The sequence below is a fragment of the Anomaloglossus baeobatrachus genome, chromosome 1, assembly GCF_048569485.1.
Source record: "Anomaloglossus baeobatrachus isolate aAnoBae1 chromosome 1, aAnoBae1.hap1, whole genome shotgun sequence".
Taxonomy (NCBI): domain Eukaryota; kingdom Metazoa; phylum Chordata; class Amphibia; order Anura; family Aromobatidae; genus Anomaloglossus; species Anomaloglossus baeobatrachus.
The window spans coordinates 502,558,377-502,575,687 of NC_134353.1; the positions used below are offsets into that span (position 1 = coordinate 502,558,377).

The 17,311-nt window shown below is 46.9% G+C and overlaps 1 protein-coding gene across 1 annotated transcript in view; it reads left to right on the plus strand.

The window, feature by feature from the left end:
* Positions 1-17,311, plus strand: part of LOC142295566 (glyoxylate reductase/hydroxypyruvate reductase-like) — a 62,457-nt gene that overhangs the window by 12,191 nt on the left and 32,955 nt on the right. Inside the window, exons 2-3 of the mRNA XM_075338678.1 lie at positions 12,198-12,328; positions 14,348-14,420. Coding sequence (XP_075194793.1) covers positions 12,198-12,328; positions 14,348-14,420 — 204 coding nt within the window. The remainder of the gene's footprint in view (positions 1-12,197; positions 12,329-14,347; positions 14,421-17,311) is intronic.

Below are 17,311 nucleotides of genomic sequence, written 5' to 3' on the forward strand. Positions count from 1 at the left end.
GGGCTTCAGTGCTGTTCACAGATGAAGTCGATTCACGCTGAGCAGAAATGATGACCGCCAACAATGTCTGAGACTTGAAGAAGAGCACTGTGCATCAGCCACTGTTGTCACCAGACGAGTCTTTGGTGGTGGTGGTGTTAGTGTAGGCAGGTGTGTCTAATTAATACAGAACAGTCCTACACTTTGTAAATAGTACTGCGACAAGCCCCTACTACATGGATAACATAATTAATGAACAACACAGGCCTAATTTCATCTTCATGGATGACAATGCTCCAGCTCATCGAAGTTGCATCATTAGCAAAAGGCTGCTGGAGACTGGGGTACCCAAAATAGAATAGCCTGCACTTTTTCCAGACCTGAATCCCATAGAAAACCTATGGGATCAGCTGTGTCACAGTGTAGAGGTTCGGAACTCTGTACCCAGAAGCAGACAATAACTTGTCTTGTGAACAGTATGAGACATCGTTGTCAATCTGTAATTGATGTTCAAGGTAACATGACAAGTTATTGAGACATTGACATTTTTTTGGGGGGTGAGGAGAATATAGCCACCCCTATTGTTGACTTTTCTTTCAATAAATTGTTTGAGATTAAGAAATCACCATTGCATGGTTCTACTTAACTGCCATACTTTCATGATAAAATATCACTGTAGTGTGAACTTTTTATGTTTTACATAATTTTCAACCAAAAGCCAAATATCCCTAACTTTTTGTGAGTAGTGTATGTTAAAAACAATATGTCAGTAACAACCAATCCAATCGACACAGGCAAACAATAGATGTCCATAAATTTAGTGATGTGTAATAATGAGAAATAAAACAGGGAAAATGTCTTGAACACATTTAATGAAATTTATTTAATACTTCGGTCAAAAGCCTTTGTTGGTGATCAGAGCTTCAGTATGCCTCCTGTAGCATGCATTGTTCAAATGTTATTTTGGCCCATTCTTCCACAGAAACCCTCTTCAAATCCTGAAGCTTCTATGGTCTCCTTTTATAAATTCTGAGCTTCTATGGTCTCCTTTTATAAATTTAGTTCCTTCCAAATTATCTATTGTATTCAGTTGAGGTGATTGGCTGGACCATTCTAGCACCGTTATATACTTTCTCTGAAACCAATTGATAGTTGCCTTGGCTGTGTGTTTGGGATCATTGTCTTGCTAAAATATCCACCCTCGTTTCATCTTCATCATCCTGGTACATGGCAGTAGATTTTTATCAAGAATGTCTCAGTACATTTGTCCAGCAATGGAGTCTTGCGTGGTGAGCGTGCATACAGGCAATGGATGTTAAGTGCATTACTTACGGTTTTCTTTGAAACAATTGTACCTGCTGATTCCAGGTCTTTCTGTACCTCTCCACAGGTGGTTCTTGGTTCTTGGATAACTCTTCTGATAATTATAATTCTTTTCACTCCTCTGTCTGAAATCTTGCGGCAAGCACCTGGTCCTGGCCAATTTATGGTGAATTGATGTTCTCTCCACTTTTGGATCATGGACCTCAACAGTGTTCACTGGAACCTTCAGTAGTTTAGGAATTCTTCTGGAACCAATACCATCAGTATGTTTTTCAACAATAAGGTTGCAAAGGTCTTGAGACAGCTCACTAACTTTACCCATCATGAGATGTTTCTTGTGTGGCACTTTGGTAATGAAATACCTTTTTATAGGCCATCATTTGAATCAGCTGATATTATTTTTCCCTAAGTGACAGGATTGATTTCTAATTACTGATACATTTAAGCTGGTGTCATGACTTTCTATGGCTTTTTGCACCTCTCTTTCTTCATGTGTTCAATACTTTTTCCCTATGTCATTGCTCATTACTACATATCACTAACTTTATACACATCCATAGTTTGATTTCTTTGCCTGTGTGGATTGGGTGAGTTGTTACTGACATCTGGTGAGAAACTAGTCAGACATACCCCAAAAAATAATAATAGACTGTGTCACCACACTGGCATCCATCTCAGACCCTGCTGCATGTTTCGACCCTACTTCATCTGAGAGCCAACATTAAAGGGGTTGTCCACTCCTTGGACAACCCCTTCTCATTCCCCGTGTTTGGCCCCATTAAAATAAAAAAGTGCCCGGGGCTCACGTGAGGTTGTGATGTCACGTGAGCTCCAAGCCCAATCACCACTGGTTTCACTCTTCCCATTTTCATACATATGAGTTAATCAACAGAAAGTGAGCCCTAGGAGTGCAAGTAACAACAGTACCGCCACAGGAGGAGAATATAAGCGTTCTTATTTTAATAGAGCCAAACATGGAGAATTAGCAGGGGTTGTCCAAGTTGTCCTTTATCTTGCAATTTTAGATGAGTAGCAGCCATGTATAAAGTCTAATGTTAAGCATATTTTGTGACAGAGAGAAAGAGAAGGGGGGGAAGCTGCAGGTGGCAGCTGGAGACATAGGGCCTCTCTGATAGAAGTATTAGGGAACGTGAGTTTCTGAGGGAGCTGCATAGGGTAGGGTTGACCCTTAGAAGAATATTGTTTATTCCATCTGAAAACATCCGTCTGGAAACACCGGGCTGCATTTTGAACGTGCCCCATCACATGACAAGTTACATCATACCTGTCAGGAGCCCTTCTAGCATCTACCCATATGGCAGCTGTTGCAGAGTCTGTCTGAGTGGAGCCTGCAAGCAGTCTGCCGCTGACCAAAGGATAAAAGACTGTTTAAAGTGAACCAATCACCAGGATTTTCATATATGATCTAAAGCCAGTGCTATACTGGCACTATCAGGCTGATTCTATACATACCTTTAGTTGTCAGCTCGGATGTTTAGGTTTTGAAATCCAAGAAAGTAAAGTTTATAATTTAGATTTGAAAACCTAAACATCCGAGCTAACAACTATGTATGTACAGTATGTAGAGAATCAGACTGATAGTGCCATTATAGCACTGGCTTTAGGTTATATACAAAAATCCTGGTGATTGGTGCACTTCAATGTTTTGACAGTGAGTCCTGGGCAGGGCTGGACTAGGACTAAAATTCAGCCCTGGCATTTGGGGGTGCACAGGCCCACCTGGTGAATGTGTAATATCTTTGTGCACTTGTACGTTGTGTAACATGAGCATATAACATGTAGTCACGGCTGCATCCAGTATTATAGCTCAGGCCTATTTATTGCTCTTAGTTGCCGGACCAGGTGAAGCCGCTATTTTCCCTACAGAGCTGGGTCTTCTAGATAAAGATGATGATGAGCTCTCCATATAATGCTGCAGCCTCGTCATATACCTGATAGGCAGGAATGCAAAATCAGATCGCCCTGAGCTAATACTGATGACCTATTCTACAGATAGGTGATCAGGGAAGCTGCTGTTTTCATTAGTGCTAATTTTGAATACATACCACTTAAGGTGGCTTTACACACTGCAACATCGCAAACGACATCGCTGTAACGTGGCCCCTGCTGTGAAGTTGCTGATCGCTACAAATCGTTCAGGACCATTCTTTGGTCCTTTGTTTCCCGCTGTGCAGCATGATCGCTAGAAAGTCTCAGTGTGTAAAGGGGACTTAAATGTGCAGGCAGCAGGAGCCGGCTTCTGCGGACACTGGTAACCACGGTAAACATCGGGTAACCAAGAAGCCCTGTCCTTGGTTACCCGATATTTACCTTCGTTACCAGCCTCCGCCGCTCTCACTGTCAGTGCCGGCTCCTGCTCCTTGCACCGTGTAGCAGAGTACACATCGGGTAATTAACCCCATGTGTGCTGTAACTAGGAGAGCAGGGAGCCAGCGCTAAGCAGTGTGCGCTGCTCCCTGCTCTCTGCACGTGTAGCTACAGCACACATCGGGTAATTAACCCGATGTGTGCTGTAACTAGGAGAGCAGGGAGCCAGCGCTAAGCAGTGTGTGCTGCTCCCTGCTCTCTGCACGTGTAGCTACAGCACACATCGGGTAATTAACCCGATGTGTACTGTAGCTAGGAGAGCAGGGAGTCGGGAGGTAAGGGTACTTACATGAATACATCACTGGAAATAAATATTTGAGGAGGATTTAGAGACATTCTGCTTAAAAATATGTATAAACATGTTAATTTCCACTGTTTTTGGAGCAGAAACTGAGCATCATCTTGCCAAATTCTCCTCATAATCTCAAAACAAAGTTTTGATTATTTTTAAGCTTTTTTGACATAGCCATGAAACTTGTTTTGGATTGTCATGTTCAGAACCACCATCAGTACATGTATGCTGCACCAGAACCATCAGCAGCACATGATTGCAGCATCAGAGCCACCATCAGCACATGAATGCAGCCCCAGAGCCACCAACACAACATGAATACAGTGCCAGAATCACCATTAGCACATGAATGCAGCACCAGAGCCACCATAAGCACATAAATGTAGCACAAGAACCACCATCAGCACATAAATGCAGCACCAGAACCAGCACATAAATGCAGCGCCAGAACAACCATTAGTACATGAATGCAGCGCAAGAACCACCATCAGCACATGATTGCAACTTCAGAACCACCATCAGCACATGAATGCAGAGTAAAAACCACCATCAGTACATTAGTAAATCACCATGTTTATTTAGCCCCATGTACAATTGTATCACATGACCCGACAACTCCCAGTCCTTAACAATGGTAAGGAGATGCTGGAAGTTGTTGTTATCGATAATTATCAGACTGTGGACCATACAGGAACCACAGTACTGATAAGACGCAGGCAGCATCACAAATAAACATTTACATCCAGGTACCTTATAGATGACATCTTCTTTGATCTGAGTTGTTCTCGTCCCTTATGTCTCCCTATAGTACAGACACCATGATAAGATTTCATGCCCACAGCTCGTCTCTGAATCCCTCCCTCTTTATTCTTCAGCAGCACTTCTCCACAGAGCACCTATAAAAATAAAAGTATATTTATACTGCCCCAAAAATATAAATATCTCCCATGCTGCACTACTAAATAAAGACTTGCTGTGCTTCCTTCACAAAATATCTTCACCCACATACACACTGCCCCTCTCCGAAATATTATACCCCCACACACAATGCCCCTCTCCAAATATTCTACCCCCTACACACACACACACACACACACACACAGTCACACAGTCCCTCTCCAATATATTATACCCCCTACACACACACTGTCCCTCTGCAAAATATTATACCCCCTACACACACACTGCCCCTCTCCAAAATATTATACCCCCCTACACACACACTGCCCCTCTGCAAAATATTATACCCCCCACACACACTATCCCTCTCCAAAATATTATACCCCCCTACACACACACACACACACACACACACACACACACACACACTGCTCCTCTCCAAAATATTATATCCCCTACACACACACACACTGTCCCTCTCTAAAATATTATACCCCCCTACACACATTATCCCTCTCCAAAATATTATACCCCCTACACACACACACACTGCCCCTCTGAAAAATATTATACCCCCACACACACACTCTCCCTCTCCAAAATATTATACCCCCTACACACACACACACACACACACACACACACACACTGCCCCTCTCCAAAATATTAAACCCTCTACACACACACACACACACACACACTGCCCCTCTCCATAATATACCCCCACACACACACTGCCCCTCTCCAAAATATTATACCCTCCACACACACACTGCCCCTCTCCATAATATTATACCCCCCCACACACGAACTGCCCCCCTCCATAATATTATACCCCCCACACACACACTGCCCCTCTCCTTAATATTATACCCCCCATATACACACACTGCCCCTCTCCTTAATATTATACCCCCCATATACACACACTGCCCCTCTCCAAAATATTATACCCCCATATATATATATATATATCCATATTCATCTAATATATAAAGCTGAATGTGTGTATGTGTGTGTGTGTGTGTGTGTATGTATGTGTGTGTGTATGTCCAGGATTGGAATCTGCACCGTCGCAGCTACAGCCACAAAATTTTGCACATTCACACGTCTGGACCCTGAGAGCATCATAGGCTATGTTTTGAGGGGAAATTTTAACCCCGCGCTTTACAGTTATTCGCCAAAAAACCTGCCTCCATTAAAGCGAATGGAGCTGGGAGCCACAGTGCAGCCAGAACTTCAGAAGAATGCGCAGCCACGCCCTTATATGGAATGTTGGCGTGTCACAATGCAGCCAGGGAAAGAGACAGACACAGACAGGGAAAGAGGCAGACACAGACAGGGTAAGAAACAGACACAAAGAGACAGACACAGACAAAGAGACAGACTGACAGGGAAAGAGACAGACACAGGGAAAGACAGACCGGGAAAGAAAGGGAAAGAGACAGACAGGGTAAGAGACAGACAAAGACAGGTAAAGAGACAGACAAAGAGACAGACACAGGGAAAGAGACACAGGGGAAGAGGGAAAGAGACAGACAGGGAAAGAGACAGACAGGGAAAGAGAGGGAAAGAGACAGACAGGGAAAGAGACAGACAGGGAAAGTGACAGAGATAGATAGACAGACAGGGAAAGAGATAGATAGACAGGGAAAGAGATTGAGACAGACGGAGAAAGAGACAGAGACAGTCAGAGACAGACAGGAAAACAGACAGACAAAGAGATAGAGAGAGAGACAGAGAGATATATACAGAGGGGGAGACAGATAGAGAATGGGAGAGAAACAGAGAGACAGTTACTATCCCGGGCGTTAATACATTCTATTTATACATTCTATCCCGGAAATGTTAATACATTCTATTTTGTTAACAACAGTTTTTAACCCGGGCGAAGGCGGGTAGTACAGCTAGTATTTATATACACACACTGCCATTATGTAAAATATCTCCCCCCACACACACTGCCCCTCTGGATAAAGTACTCCCCCTCACCCACTGCCTCTCGCAAAGCTGTGTCTCTTTCACAAATATTCCCCCGTTATGTGCCCTAATCCACTCCTCACTCACCCACAGTGAGGACACATTCCATCTTTAGCTACTCCACTGAGTTATTACTGCTTTCCGATGTGTCTCAGCAGCGCCTGCAGCAGTGTGATGACGTCAGCAAGATTCTGATCTCATCACGTTGTTGCACATCGGAGCCCCAGGCTCGGCGCTGTCACTGATCACATGTATTTACGTCTGAGAGATGCAAGCACATTTGAACAGGAGGGAGGGAGCTTCGGTCACCGGCGCTTTCCTCAGCAGTATGCCGGGCACAAATTCTCCCTAGACAGCAGGTGCGGGGCTGTAACGGGGTGCCAGGGGCGCCTCTGGGCTTGTAGTCGTGGCCCTAGCTGACAGGCTTACCCCTGGCGTCGCCGTCACTGGGGGGACAGGAGGTGCCTTTGTGGGGCAGAGTGTGGTGGTGCAGGTGTTGTCCGGCGCACAAATACTCTTCAGGCGTGGGTCAATGCAAACAACAAACATCTTTTATTCTCTGCAGTTCTTCACACTTGGCAGTAATAAAGCACAATGCTATGGCGCTTCCTTCAGCTGAGGGGAAGTCTACTCTAGCGTTCCCTAAAGTGGGCGACATGCCTGAGTACTTCACTTCGCCCGGCTCCCACTTCTGGCTACCCACAGCCCGGACCCACACCGGACTGCTTCACCCTACGAGGTTCCGCCCGCTCCTGTCTTCTCCGGCTTCCCTGTACTTCAGCTGCCACACTCTGCCTCTGGCTGTTCCTTCTTCTTTTCTGTCCCAGAGACCACTGCCTGTCTTACCCACTTTCTTCCCTCCTAAACTGCCGGCTCCTCCTCCCTACTGTGGTGACAGCCGTCCCACCCGGCCACTAGGGGGTACCCTGACAACAACATACATGCATACAATATAAAACATTTTTATTAATAACGTTTCCGGGCTAACTAGGCTTCTTGGTGAGGGGTCTGTCCACCCCTTACACTCCTCCCCTCTTTAACCTGAGCCTCCCGGCCAGGCTCCAATCTAAAATTACAACTGTTAAAACCACATAAAACATGTTTAATCAACTGTGAACCTGTCCAGCGCCCGGAGGCTTGGCAGCGCTCCCGGTCTTTGGTGTGCCCGGAGGCTTAGCAGCACTCCCGGTCTTTGGTGTGCCCGCAGGAACACGGAAGCTTTTCTCTCAACAACACGAAGGAGCCCCTGGCTCAGTCCAGCAAGCAGGCTCACTCCGGAATATGCAACTCAAACATCAAACTTTCTCCGGCTTAAACACGCCGGCTTCAAACAAAACAGTCCCGCCATCCTCCGGTCTCGATACTCATTCCGGGTGGAAGGCCCGTTGCCACTCAGCCCTCTGAGCCTGGATGTATTCCGATAGGGGCTGCCCGGGTAGTCGGCGCAGCCGCCGGAAAGGCTCCTGACTGGTGGGCTGCTCCGCTGCTACAGCCCCCGGCTTGGGCTCCTCAGTCTCTGACGGAGGTGAGGGGGTCGCTGCGCGGGACGGTGGCGGACTGCCCATAACAATCGTCGGGTGAGTAATAATGTTCTGGTTAATCGCCAGTACCGGCGAGGTTCCCTTCTCCGGGTCGGTACTTTGCATGGGCATAACTGCCGGAGCTACAGCTACGGTATGTCGGGGTCGGGAGGCTTTAGCCAGCACCGGTCTTCGTTGCACTTGTCGCCGGGCCTGGTGTTCTTCCCACTCTACCTCCTGCTGCCATTGGGCAGCCTCCTGCTCGGTAGGCGTACGATGCACCCCCACCGCAAACAAGCCCCGGCAGCCCACTTCCCTCAGGAATCGTACCTTTTCCCCTGGGTATAGGGTATGCAGCCGCTGCGGGAGGCCTTCTGTATCCAAGTTGACGCGATTATAAAAATAGTCGTCGCCGGTTTCGCCATCCCGGATGAAGCCATACCCTTCTCTCTGGTTGAACTTGACGACCACTCCGGTGGTATACTGACGCTCAAGCTCTTCGCCGTGGGGACCCGCCATGATCTCCCGGGCGACGGTTTCGACAAGCAGCCGCTCTTGCACTGGGTCCGGCTCGGGTGACGGGGATCTTCGGGTTGGTAGGGGAGACGGCAGCACCGGGTCCCAATAGAAACCCCAGTCGTCTCTCTCTAATTTCGGGGCGTAGGTTTCTGCCGGAGTTTGGCTAGGTGCTCCAGACCCCACCGCGGCTGGCGGAGGTCTCTCCGGGCAGGAATATGGGGCTCCCAACATCCGGCTCCCCGACGGCAGTTGGGCGGCGTAGGTCGCCCGGACCTCGGTTGTGGTCGCACCGGTCTCCGCGTCCCATGTTGTGAGCCACGTCACCCTACTGGCTTGCCCCGGTCCTCCGGGTACAGCTGGCAAGTAGGTAGGGAATCCCTCCGCAGACACCACCTGCTTCAGACGGCTCTCGTCCAATTTCTCCATATTCTCGGCAACACTAGTACTCAGTAATGGCGTCTGGGTCAGTGGCGAGACTAGAGGAAGTGGAGGCGGGCTCACTTTTCCCGCTCTTGAGGATACTCCACCCTTAGCCTCGCACCACAGCTCGACCCCTCCGCGACGGCACTTCTTTCTTCTTACAACGCCGCCCACTGTACATGTCTCTGTTCGTGCCCTGGGACCGGCACCTCCCCTCTTTGGGCGGAGCACTCCGAACTTCTTTTTTGGCACCGGCCAGCCCCAGGCTCTTCTTTTGGCACCAATTTTCCGTGCGTTTTCTGTTTCTTCCCAGCCGACGACCATCTTGCCGCCATCTTGTGCCCGGTCCTTCACCTCAGGCACTGTTTCTTCTTCCCACCATGGGACTGTAAATCTTCGCTGAGAGTCCGGATCAGGGGCCCTTGGCACCACTTGGTCTCCATCTTCTTGGAGCGGGTCCCCTCGCATATGATCCGGATCCTGCCGACTACGCCAATTGTAACGGGGTGCCAGGGGCGCCTCTGGGCTTGTAGTCGTGGCCCTAGCTGACAGGCTTACCCCTGGCGTCGCCGTCACTGGGGGGACAGGAGGTGCCTTTGTGGGGCAGAGTGTGGTGGTGCAGGTGTTGTCCGGCGCACAAATACTCTTCAGGCGTGGGTCAATGCAAACAACAAACATCTTTTATTCTCTGCAGTTCTTCACACTTGGCAGTAATAAAGCACAATGCTATGGCGCTTCCTTCAGCTGAGGGGAAGTCTACTCTAGCGTTCCCTCAAGTGGGCGACGTGCCTGACTACTTCACTTTGCCCGGCTCCCACTTCTGGCTACCCACAGCCCGGACCCACACCGGACTGCTTCACCCTACGAGGTTCCGCCCGCTCCTGTCTTCTCCGGCTTCCCTGTACTTCAGCTGCCACACTCTGCCCCTGGCTGTTCCTTCTTCTTTTATGTCCCAGAGACCACTGCCTGTCTTACCCACTTTCTTCCCTCCTAAACTGCCGGCTCCTCCTCCCTACTGTGGTGACAGCCGTCCCACCCGGCCACTAGGGGGTACCCTGACAACAACATACATGCATACAATATAAAACATTTTTATTAATAACGTTTCCGGGCTAACTAGGCTTCTTGGTGAGGGGTCTGTCCACCCCTTACAGGGCAGCACAGCATGGAGCACTGCCACCTGCTGCTTTTAGTTTTGCTACTGCACGCAAGGCAAATTAATGCCGCCCAGTGTGCAGACTGCTGATGAGGGTGGCGGTGACTATAGAGTGAGTGGCCCACTACAGGAACCAGCCCACTACAGGGACCAGCCCTTCTGGCATTTGCCAGAATTGCCCTATGGCCAGTCCGGCCCTGGTCCTGGGCCTAAGCTGTCGTAGAGCTGGGAGCAAACAAGCAAACATGGAGCATACTTGCCTTTGCTGTGGAGCCTGAACTAAAGCTTGGAGAAACCCTGACATGGTGATCCAAGCATTTATCTTTTAGACACTTATCTGTTGGACATTTATCAGTAGGGATGAGCCTGCTCTGGGAATCCTATCTGCTTTATTGACAGTTTTATTTTCTACTGTTGTGACAAGAGAAGGCTGTTTTTACTGTTTATTTGCTGAAGGTTTATGCACCATAATAAACCTTTCTCTTTTGCTCCAAGCATCTATGTTTCTGTGCACCTCCCTCATGCGTGTGAATCACTACAACATCGAGTCCTAATCATCATTTGATTTTTTTTTTTTTCTTGTGATATTCGTTGCCTCAAAGCCTCAAAATGGCAATTGCATGTTAATTAATTTGAAGCATAATAAAAAATGCTCTTTATTTCTATCCTTTAAGTTTCACAATCAGTTCTAAAATTTGAGCAAAAACTTTTTTGATGGGCACTGGAGTATATATGTGAAATAATTTTAACAGTCACAAATAATGAATCATCCGCAAATATATGGATTAAAAAAAACATCCATAATGTCAGAGGTAATAAATATATATACCGTAAGTAAAAGAAAAAAGACTCTAAAATAGCAACAACTGCAAAGAAGAATTTGGCATAAAATTAAAAACCCTTACAACAGAAAAAACAAATAAGTAATGAATTGTACCATTAGGGCCAATGATGGGACAGACCTGGATGTTTCGGCAGTGGGTACAAATATTTTATTAGTTAAGGCCCTGTCACACGCTACGATATATCTAACGATATGTCGTTGGGGTCACGGAATTTGTGACGCACATCCGGCATCGTTAGAGATGTCGTAGCATGTGACACCTCCGAACGACTGTTAACGAGCAAAAATACTTACCTTATCGTTGCTCGTTGACACGTCATTAATTTTCATAATGTCTTTCCTCCTTCTGTGCGCCGGTTGTTCGTTGTTCCTGAGGCAGCACACATTGCTACGTGTGACACCCCGGGAACGATGAACACAGCTTACCTGCTTCCCGCTGGCAATGCGGAAGGAAGGAGGTGGGTGGGATGTTACGTCCCGCTTATCTCCGCCCCTCCGCCCCTCCACTTCTATTGGGCGGCCACTGTGTGACGTCGCTGTGACGCCGAACGTCCAACCCCTTTCAGGAAGCTAATGTTCGCTGCCCACAGCGATGTCGTTAGGGTGGTAAGTACGTGTGACGGGGGTTAACGACATTGTGCGCCACGGGCAACGAATTGCCCGTGACGCACAAACGATGGGGGCGGGTGCGATCGCACAATATATCGTCGCGTGTGACGGGGCCTTTACTATGAACAATTGCTCCAATTTTTGTCTGCATTCACTTAATATTTGAGAGATATTACATGAACTGGTATTTTTCTTCACTTATCTTTCTCCCGTCTGCATTCTTTTTGTAGAATATATATTGAATGATGTGTTATTTTTTACTGCCAGCTGTGATATTGAGCAGTGGGACTCTGATGATCCTGTACCTCGTTCTGAACTTTTGAAGAAGGTTGTCGGAATTCAAGGATTGTACTGTCTCCTGACTGAGAAGATTGACAAGGAGTTGCTAGATGCTGCAGGTAGGATTTCCTGTTTTAGCATTTTTCTTTGGGATAGAGAGTGGATTAAGAGTCGATCTGTCATGATCCAGGTCAGAATCTGCCTTCGCTGTGTTCCAACTCTGGCCTGATCATACCAGGGGTTAACCTCTATTTGCCTCGTTCTTACTCCTGGCACGCTATATCTTGGTGCTGCAACTCTTGTACAGCACCAGTTATAGTTTATGCCTACAGCGTGTGTAGCTGGCTCTGGTGAGTTCTGTGATCCGTCCTACTGCATTCCCCTAACTTCCTGACCTGTGTCTGTCAGCCCACTCCCGGTCCCATCCCTCCTACCTTATCCCATTGTGTATTCTGACTTCCCGGTACTTGACTTGAGCTCCGTCCCCGACTTGGTTCTGTTTCTCTCCTCTCATATTTCCATGACCGACTGTCTCCTGACCCTATGGCTTGCTTCTGAGCGGAGTTTGGTACTTTGGTACTTTGGTACTTTGTTTGACCTCTGGTTACCAACTCGGCTATCTGACTATTCTACTGCCACCTTGTGGTGGCTTCCCTGTCTCTATTACCACTCTGCTGAATTCTAGTGGAGGTTGCGCTGTACTGCTTCAGGACATCCAATAGTATGTGGTGACAGAAACCCCATTTTTATGTTATCAAGATTCTAGGGGTTTTCCCCACTTTCAAAAAACATGTCCCCAAATGCCATTATACATCTAAAATAAAAATTACACAAGTGACTCACCTTCCCAGGTCCAAAGCCAGCTCTGTGTTACAACTAAAGCATACATCACCACTGCAGCTAATCACTGAGCTCAGCATCACTGGCACAAGCCACTGAGCTCAGTGATTGGGTGCAGTGGTGATATGCACTATAGTCATGAGAAAGATATCTCTGGACACGGTGAAGGTAAGTACCCACTGGTGTTGCCATTTTAAATGTAAGTGTGTTTGGAGCCATGTTTTGTGAAAGTGGAAAACTCCTTTAAATATGCTATTATAGCATAACGTCTACATAGGTTCATGTTGGACCAGTTTGTACTGTAAGGAGTGGGGGTAGTGGTTAAACGGAGTTTGTCACCCTCAAGACATACAGTATATTAAACTACTTGAATAGTTAAATATTGGATTTAACCCCTATAAAATTATACCTGTCGACTATATTTTAACATTTTAGTGGCTAAGAAAATGACTTTTATTTCATATGTTCCCTTGGACTGGTCAAGGTCTCAGTGTACTGTTAATATAGGCTCAATTTGCACGCTGACCACTCTCCCGATCCTTATTCACCCTGACTGCTTTCACACAACGATCACTCGCTGAACTCAATTCACGGTGCATTGTCACTGAAGGAGCCCACTGGCGCCCATGCAGTGTCAGTGCAGTTTTTTTCCTGTTGTAAAACTAAACTCTAAAATTAATACCTCTCCTTTCATTTAAGACATCCGTGTTTTCAAGCATTTTGACAATGTAGGAATTTTGTATGGTACATAAGGACCAGGGGGCACTCACTGCGAGTGGAAGAAAAGCGATTTCAGCATCTAAATAGGAAAGGGTTCTTTACAGTTAGAGCAGTCAGACTGTGGAATGCTCTACCACAAGATGTAGTAATGGCAGATACTATAACCGCTTTTAAAAAAGGGCTGGATGATTTCCTCAGTACACAAAACATTGTTGGTTATAAATAACTTAATGACAAAATGTAGAATTGGTGGAGGAAGGTTGAACTAGATGGACCTAGGTCTTTTTTCAACCTATGTAACTATAATCTGTATTGGCATATCGCTCTGAGGTACATAGAATTAGCAAATATGAACTGTTGTTGCTTTCACAAGTAACCCCAAATCAGTAAACATATGGGGGCATTTAAAAAACAGCATTTTATACTGGATGGATATCTTATGAAAAATTTTGATTGCCTGTCAAGAGCTATAGCAAACATTCCATTAAAGAAACACAACAGTGGATTACATTATGGTTGTTTCTTATTAAAAAACTAAATATGACATTTTTCAAGGTGTCTGCTATCTACTTACACAGGTCCAACCTTGAAAGTTGTCAGCACCATGTCTGTGGGGTATGACCATTTGTCATTAGAGGACCTTAAAAAGCGGTAAGATTTTAATTCCTAAAAGTATTTAAACTTTTCATTTATGTCTTAGTACAGTGAGCAAGCTACATTTATCAGTACACTATGTGGACACTTTTTTCAGAAATGTTTGGTTTTTTTTTCATACATTAGGCCCAACGTGTTCAGGGCTGTAGGACTTATATCATTGAATAGATAAGACAGTAAGGGTGCTTTACACGCAGCGACATTGCTAACGATATATCGTCGGGGTCAGGTCGTTAGTGACGCACATCCGGCGCCGTTAGCGACATCGCAGCGTGTTACACCAAGGAGCGACGATCAACGATCGCAAAGACGTGAAAAATCGTTGCTCGTTGACACGTCGCTCCTTTTCCAAATATCGTTGCTGCTGCATGTATGATGTAGTTCTTTGTTCCTGCGGCAGCACACATCGCTATGTGTGAAATCGCAGGAACGAGGAAAATCTCCTTACCTGCGTCCACCAGCAATGAGGAAGGAAGGAGGTGGGCGACATGTTCCGGCTCTCATCTCCGCCCCTCCTCTGCTATTGGACGGCTGCCGTGTGACGTCGCTGTGATGCCGCACGAACTGCCCCCTTAGAAAGGAGGTGGATCGCCGGCCAGAGCGTCGTCGCAGGGAAGGTAAGTCATGGAATTCGTGACACACATCCGGCCTCGTTAGCGACGTCGTTGCATGTGAAACGCACGAACGACCATTTACAAGAAAATGTTCTTACCTTATCGTTGATCGTTGACACGCTGTCCATTTCCCAAATATCGTTGCTGTAGCAGGACGCAGGTTGTTCGTCATTCCTGCGGCAGCACACATCGCTATGTGTGACACCGCAGGAACGAGGAACAATCTCGTACCTGCAGCCGCCCGCAATGAGGAAGGAAGAAGGTGGGCGGAATGTTTGTTCCGCTCATCTCCGCCCTTCCGCTTCTATTGGGCGGCCGCTTAGTGACGTCGCTGTGACGCTGAACGAACCGCCCCCTTAGAAAGGAGGCGGTTCGCCGGTCACAGCGATGTCGCTACGCAGGTAAGTAGTGTGACGGGTCCGAGCAATGTTGTGCGCCACGGGCAGCGATTTGCCCGTGACGCACAACTGACGGGGGCGGGTACGCACTCTAGCGATATCGATAGCGATATTGCTGCGTGTAAAGCAGCCTTTAAGAAAGCATATGGGTCACTGAATAACATAGTATTTAGCAGGTTATTCCCACAATCGCATTATTTTTTTCAAAACACAGTTCTGGGTGCATATCGCTAATCCCTGCCTAGCAGTCCCAGCCTACAGCAGCATAGATAAAGAGATCTTTAGAAAAAGTATTTCTAAAGATCCTTTATGATATGCTAATGAGGCCAGCGACAAGTGACAAAGGGGCATGCTAACAAGGTATTTAATGCCCATTGCTAGTGTCATCACCAGCAGTGACATGCGTACCTGTGTCCACTGTCACAGCTGATCTGAATGCCAGGCACTTCCGTTCACATGCACTATGAAGCCGGGTGTAAGTGTTCTGACTTCAGAGAGGTCTAGTGTGCATGAGTGGAAGTGCTGGGGACTTCTGATCCATCCTCTTTGACCCTATGCTCGGCGTTCTGAGCCGGTGACAGCGGACACAGACATGTGCGTGACCGCTGATGACACTGGCAATGGGCATTGAATAGCATGGTAGCACGCCCCTGTGGGTGTAGTAACATGCTAAGAGGGTGAAATGAGCGTAGGGACTAACGCCCTTGAGACTAATCCATGCGCTCATTAGCATAGCATAAAGGATAGAAAGGAAGAAAAGGGAGGGCACGACTGACCTCTGGGATCACCCCTGGCACAAAAACATTACAGATAAAGAGCAAGGGAAAAGAAGGGCCAAATGAATGAAGGATCAACCAGGCACGATATGAAAAAAGTAGCAAGCGATTTTTATTGGTGTTTGCACAAAACACAAAATTAGGCATGAAGTGTGAATATCAAAAAAGCCTTAACACTGACAGTGAAAGTTTATCATTCAAATGAGTCAATCATAGAAAACATTGCTTTGCAGGATGGGTATCGTCACGTAGTGACTTCCTCAAGGGCAAAATTTTGCCCTAGAGGAAGTCACTATGTGACGATACGCATGGGGCTTGGACCACCAGAAGCACTAAGTATTCACTGGGGTTTTCTCTATTATGAGTGACATCTTAGAATATCTCCACAATGTTGCCCTTGAGGAAGTCACTACGTGACGATACCCATCCTGCAAAGCAATGTTTTCTATGATTGACTCATTTGAATGATAAACTTTATGGGGTCTGAGGAATTAGTCTGTTTACTTAGGTAACATCAGGTTGCTATTACAAGCTCTAACAGACTTTTGTGAGTTAATTTCCAACTTTGTCAATAGATATAACAGAATTGTTTGGTCATATTGTTGAAGCTTATATATTATCTACTTGAATGGATATTTCTATAACCCAGTTCTGTATTGGCTTAGTTGCTTTTGTATTGATTTTCTGGTGGTCAATATGTGACGCCCCTGGACTAGTCAGGTCGTTACAGGGTACTGCACGCTCTTTATCTCCCAGTGCAGGACTCAACCCCTCTTGGTTCTGGGTTCCCAACTTGCAGCACTGCCTCCACCAGCATCCAAAATCCCAATCACACCTCGCACCACACCCTGTCAGGCACACCAGTGGGCTGCTAAGTTGGAAGAGGGCCGTCCACCTAGGGGTCAGGTAGGGAGGTGGGAGGTGACAAGTCAGAACGGTGGTAGCCCTGAGCAGTGAGAAGCTCGAGGAAGCTGGGAGTTGGAGCTCCAAGGGGAGAAGCAGATTGGGTTGCAGACGGTGGTCTGGACCCGGAGGAGTTGGAGACCTGGTCGCGGGATATTGGGACTGGGTGCCTGGCTTAGTCGAGGAGGACGGTCGGT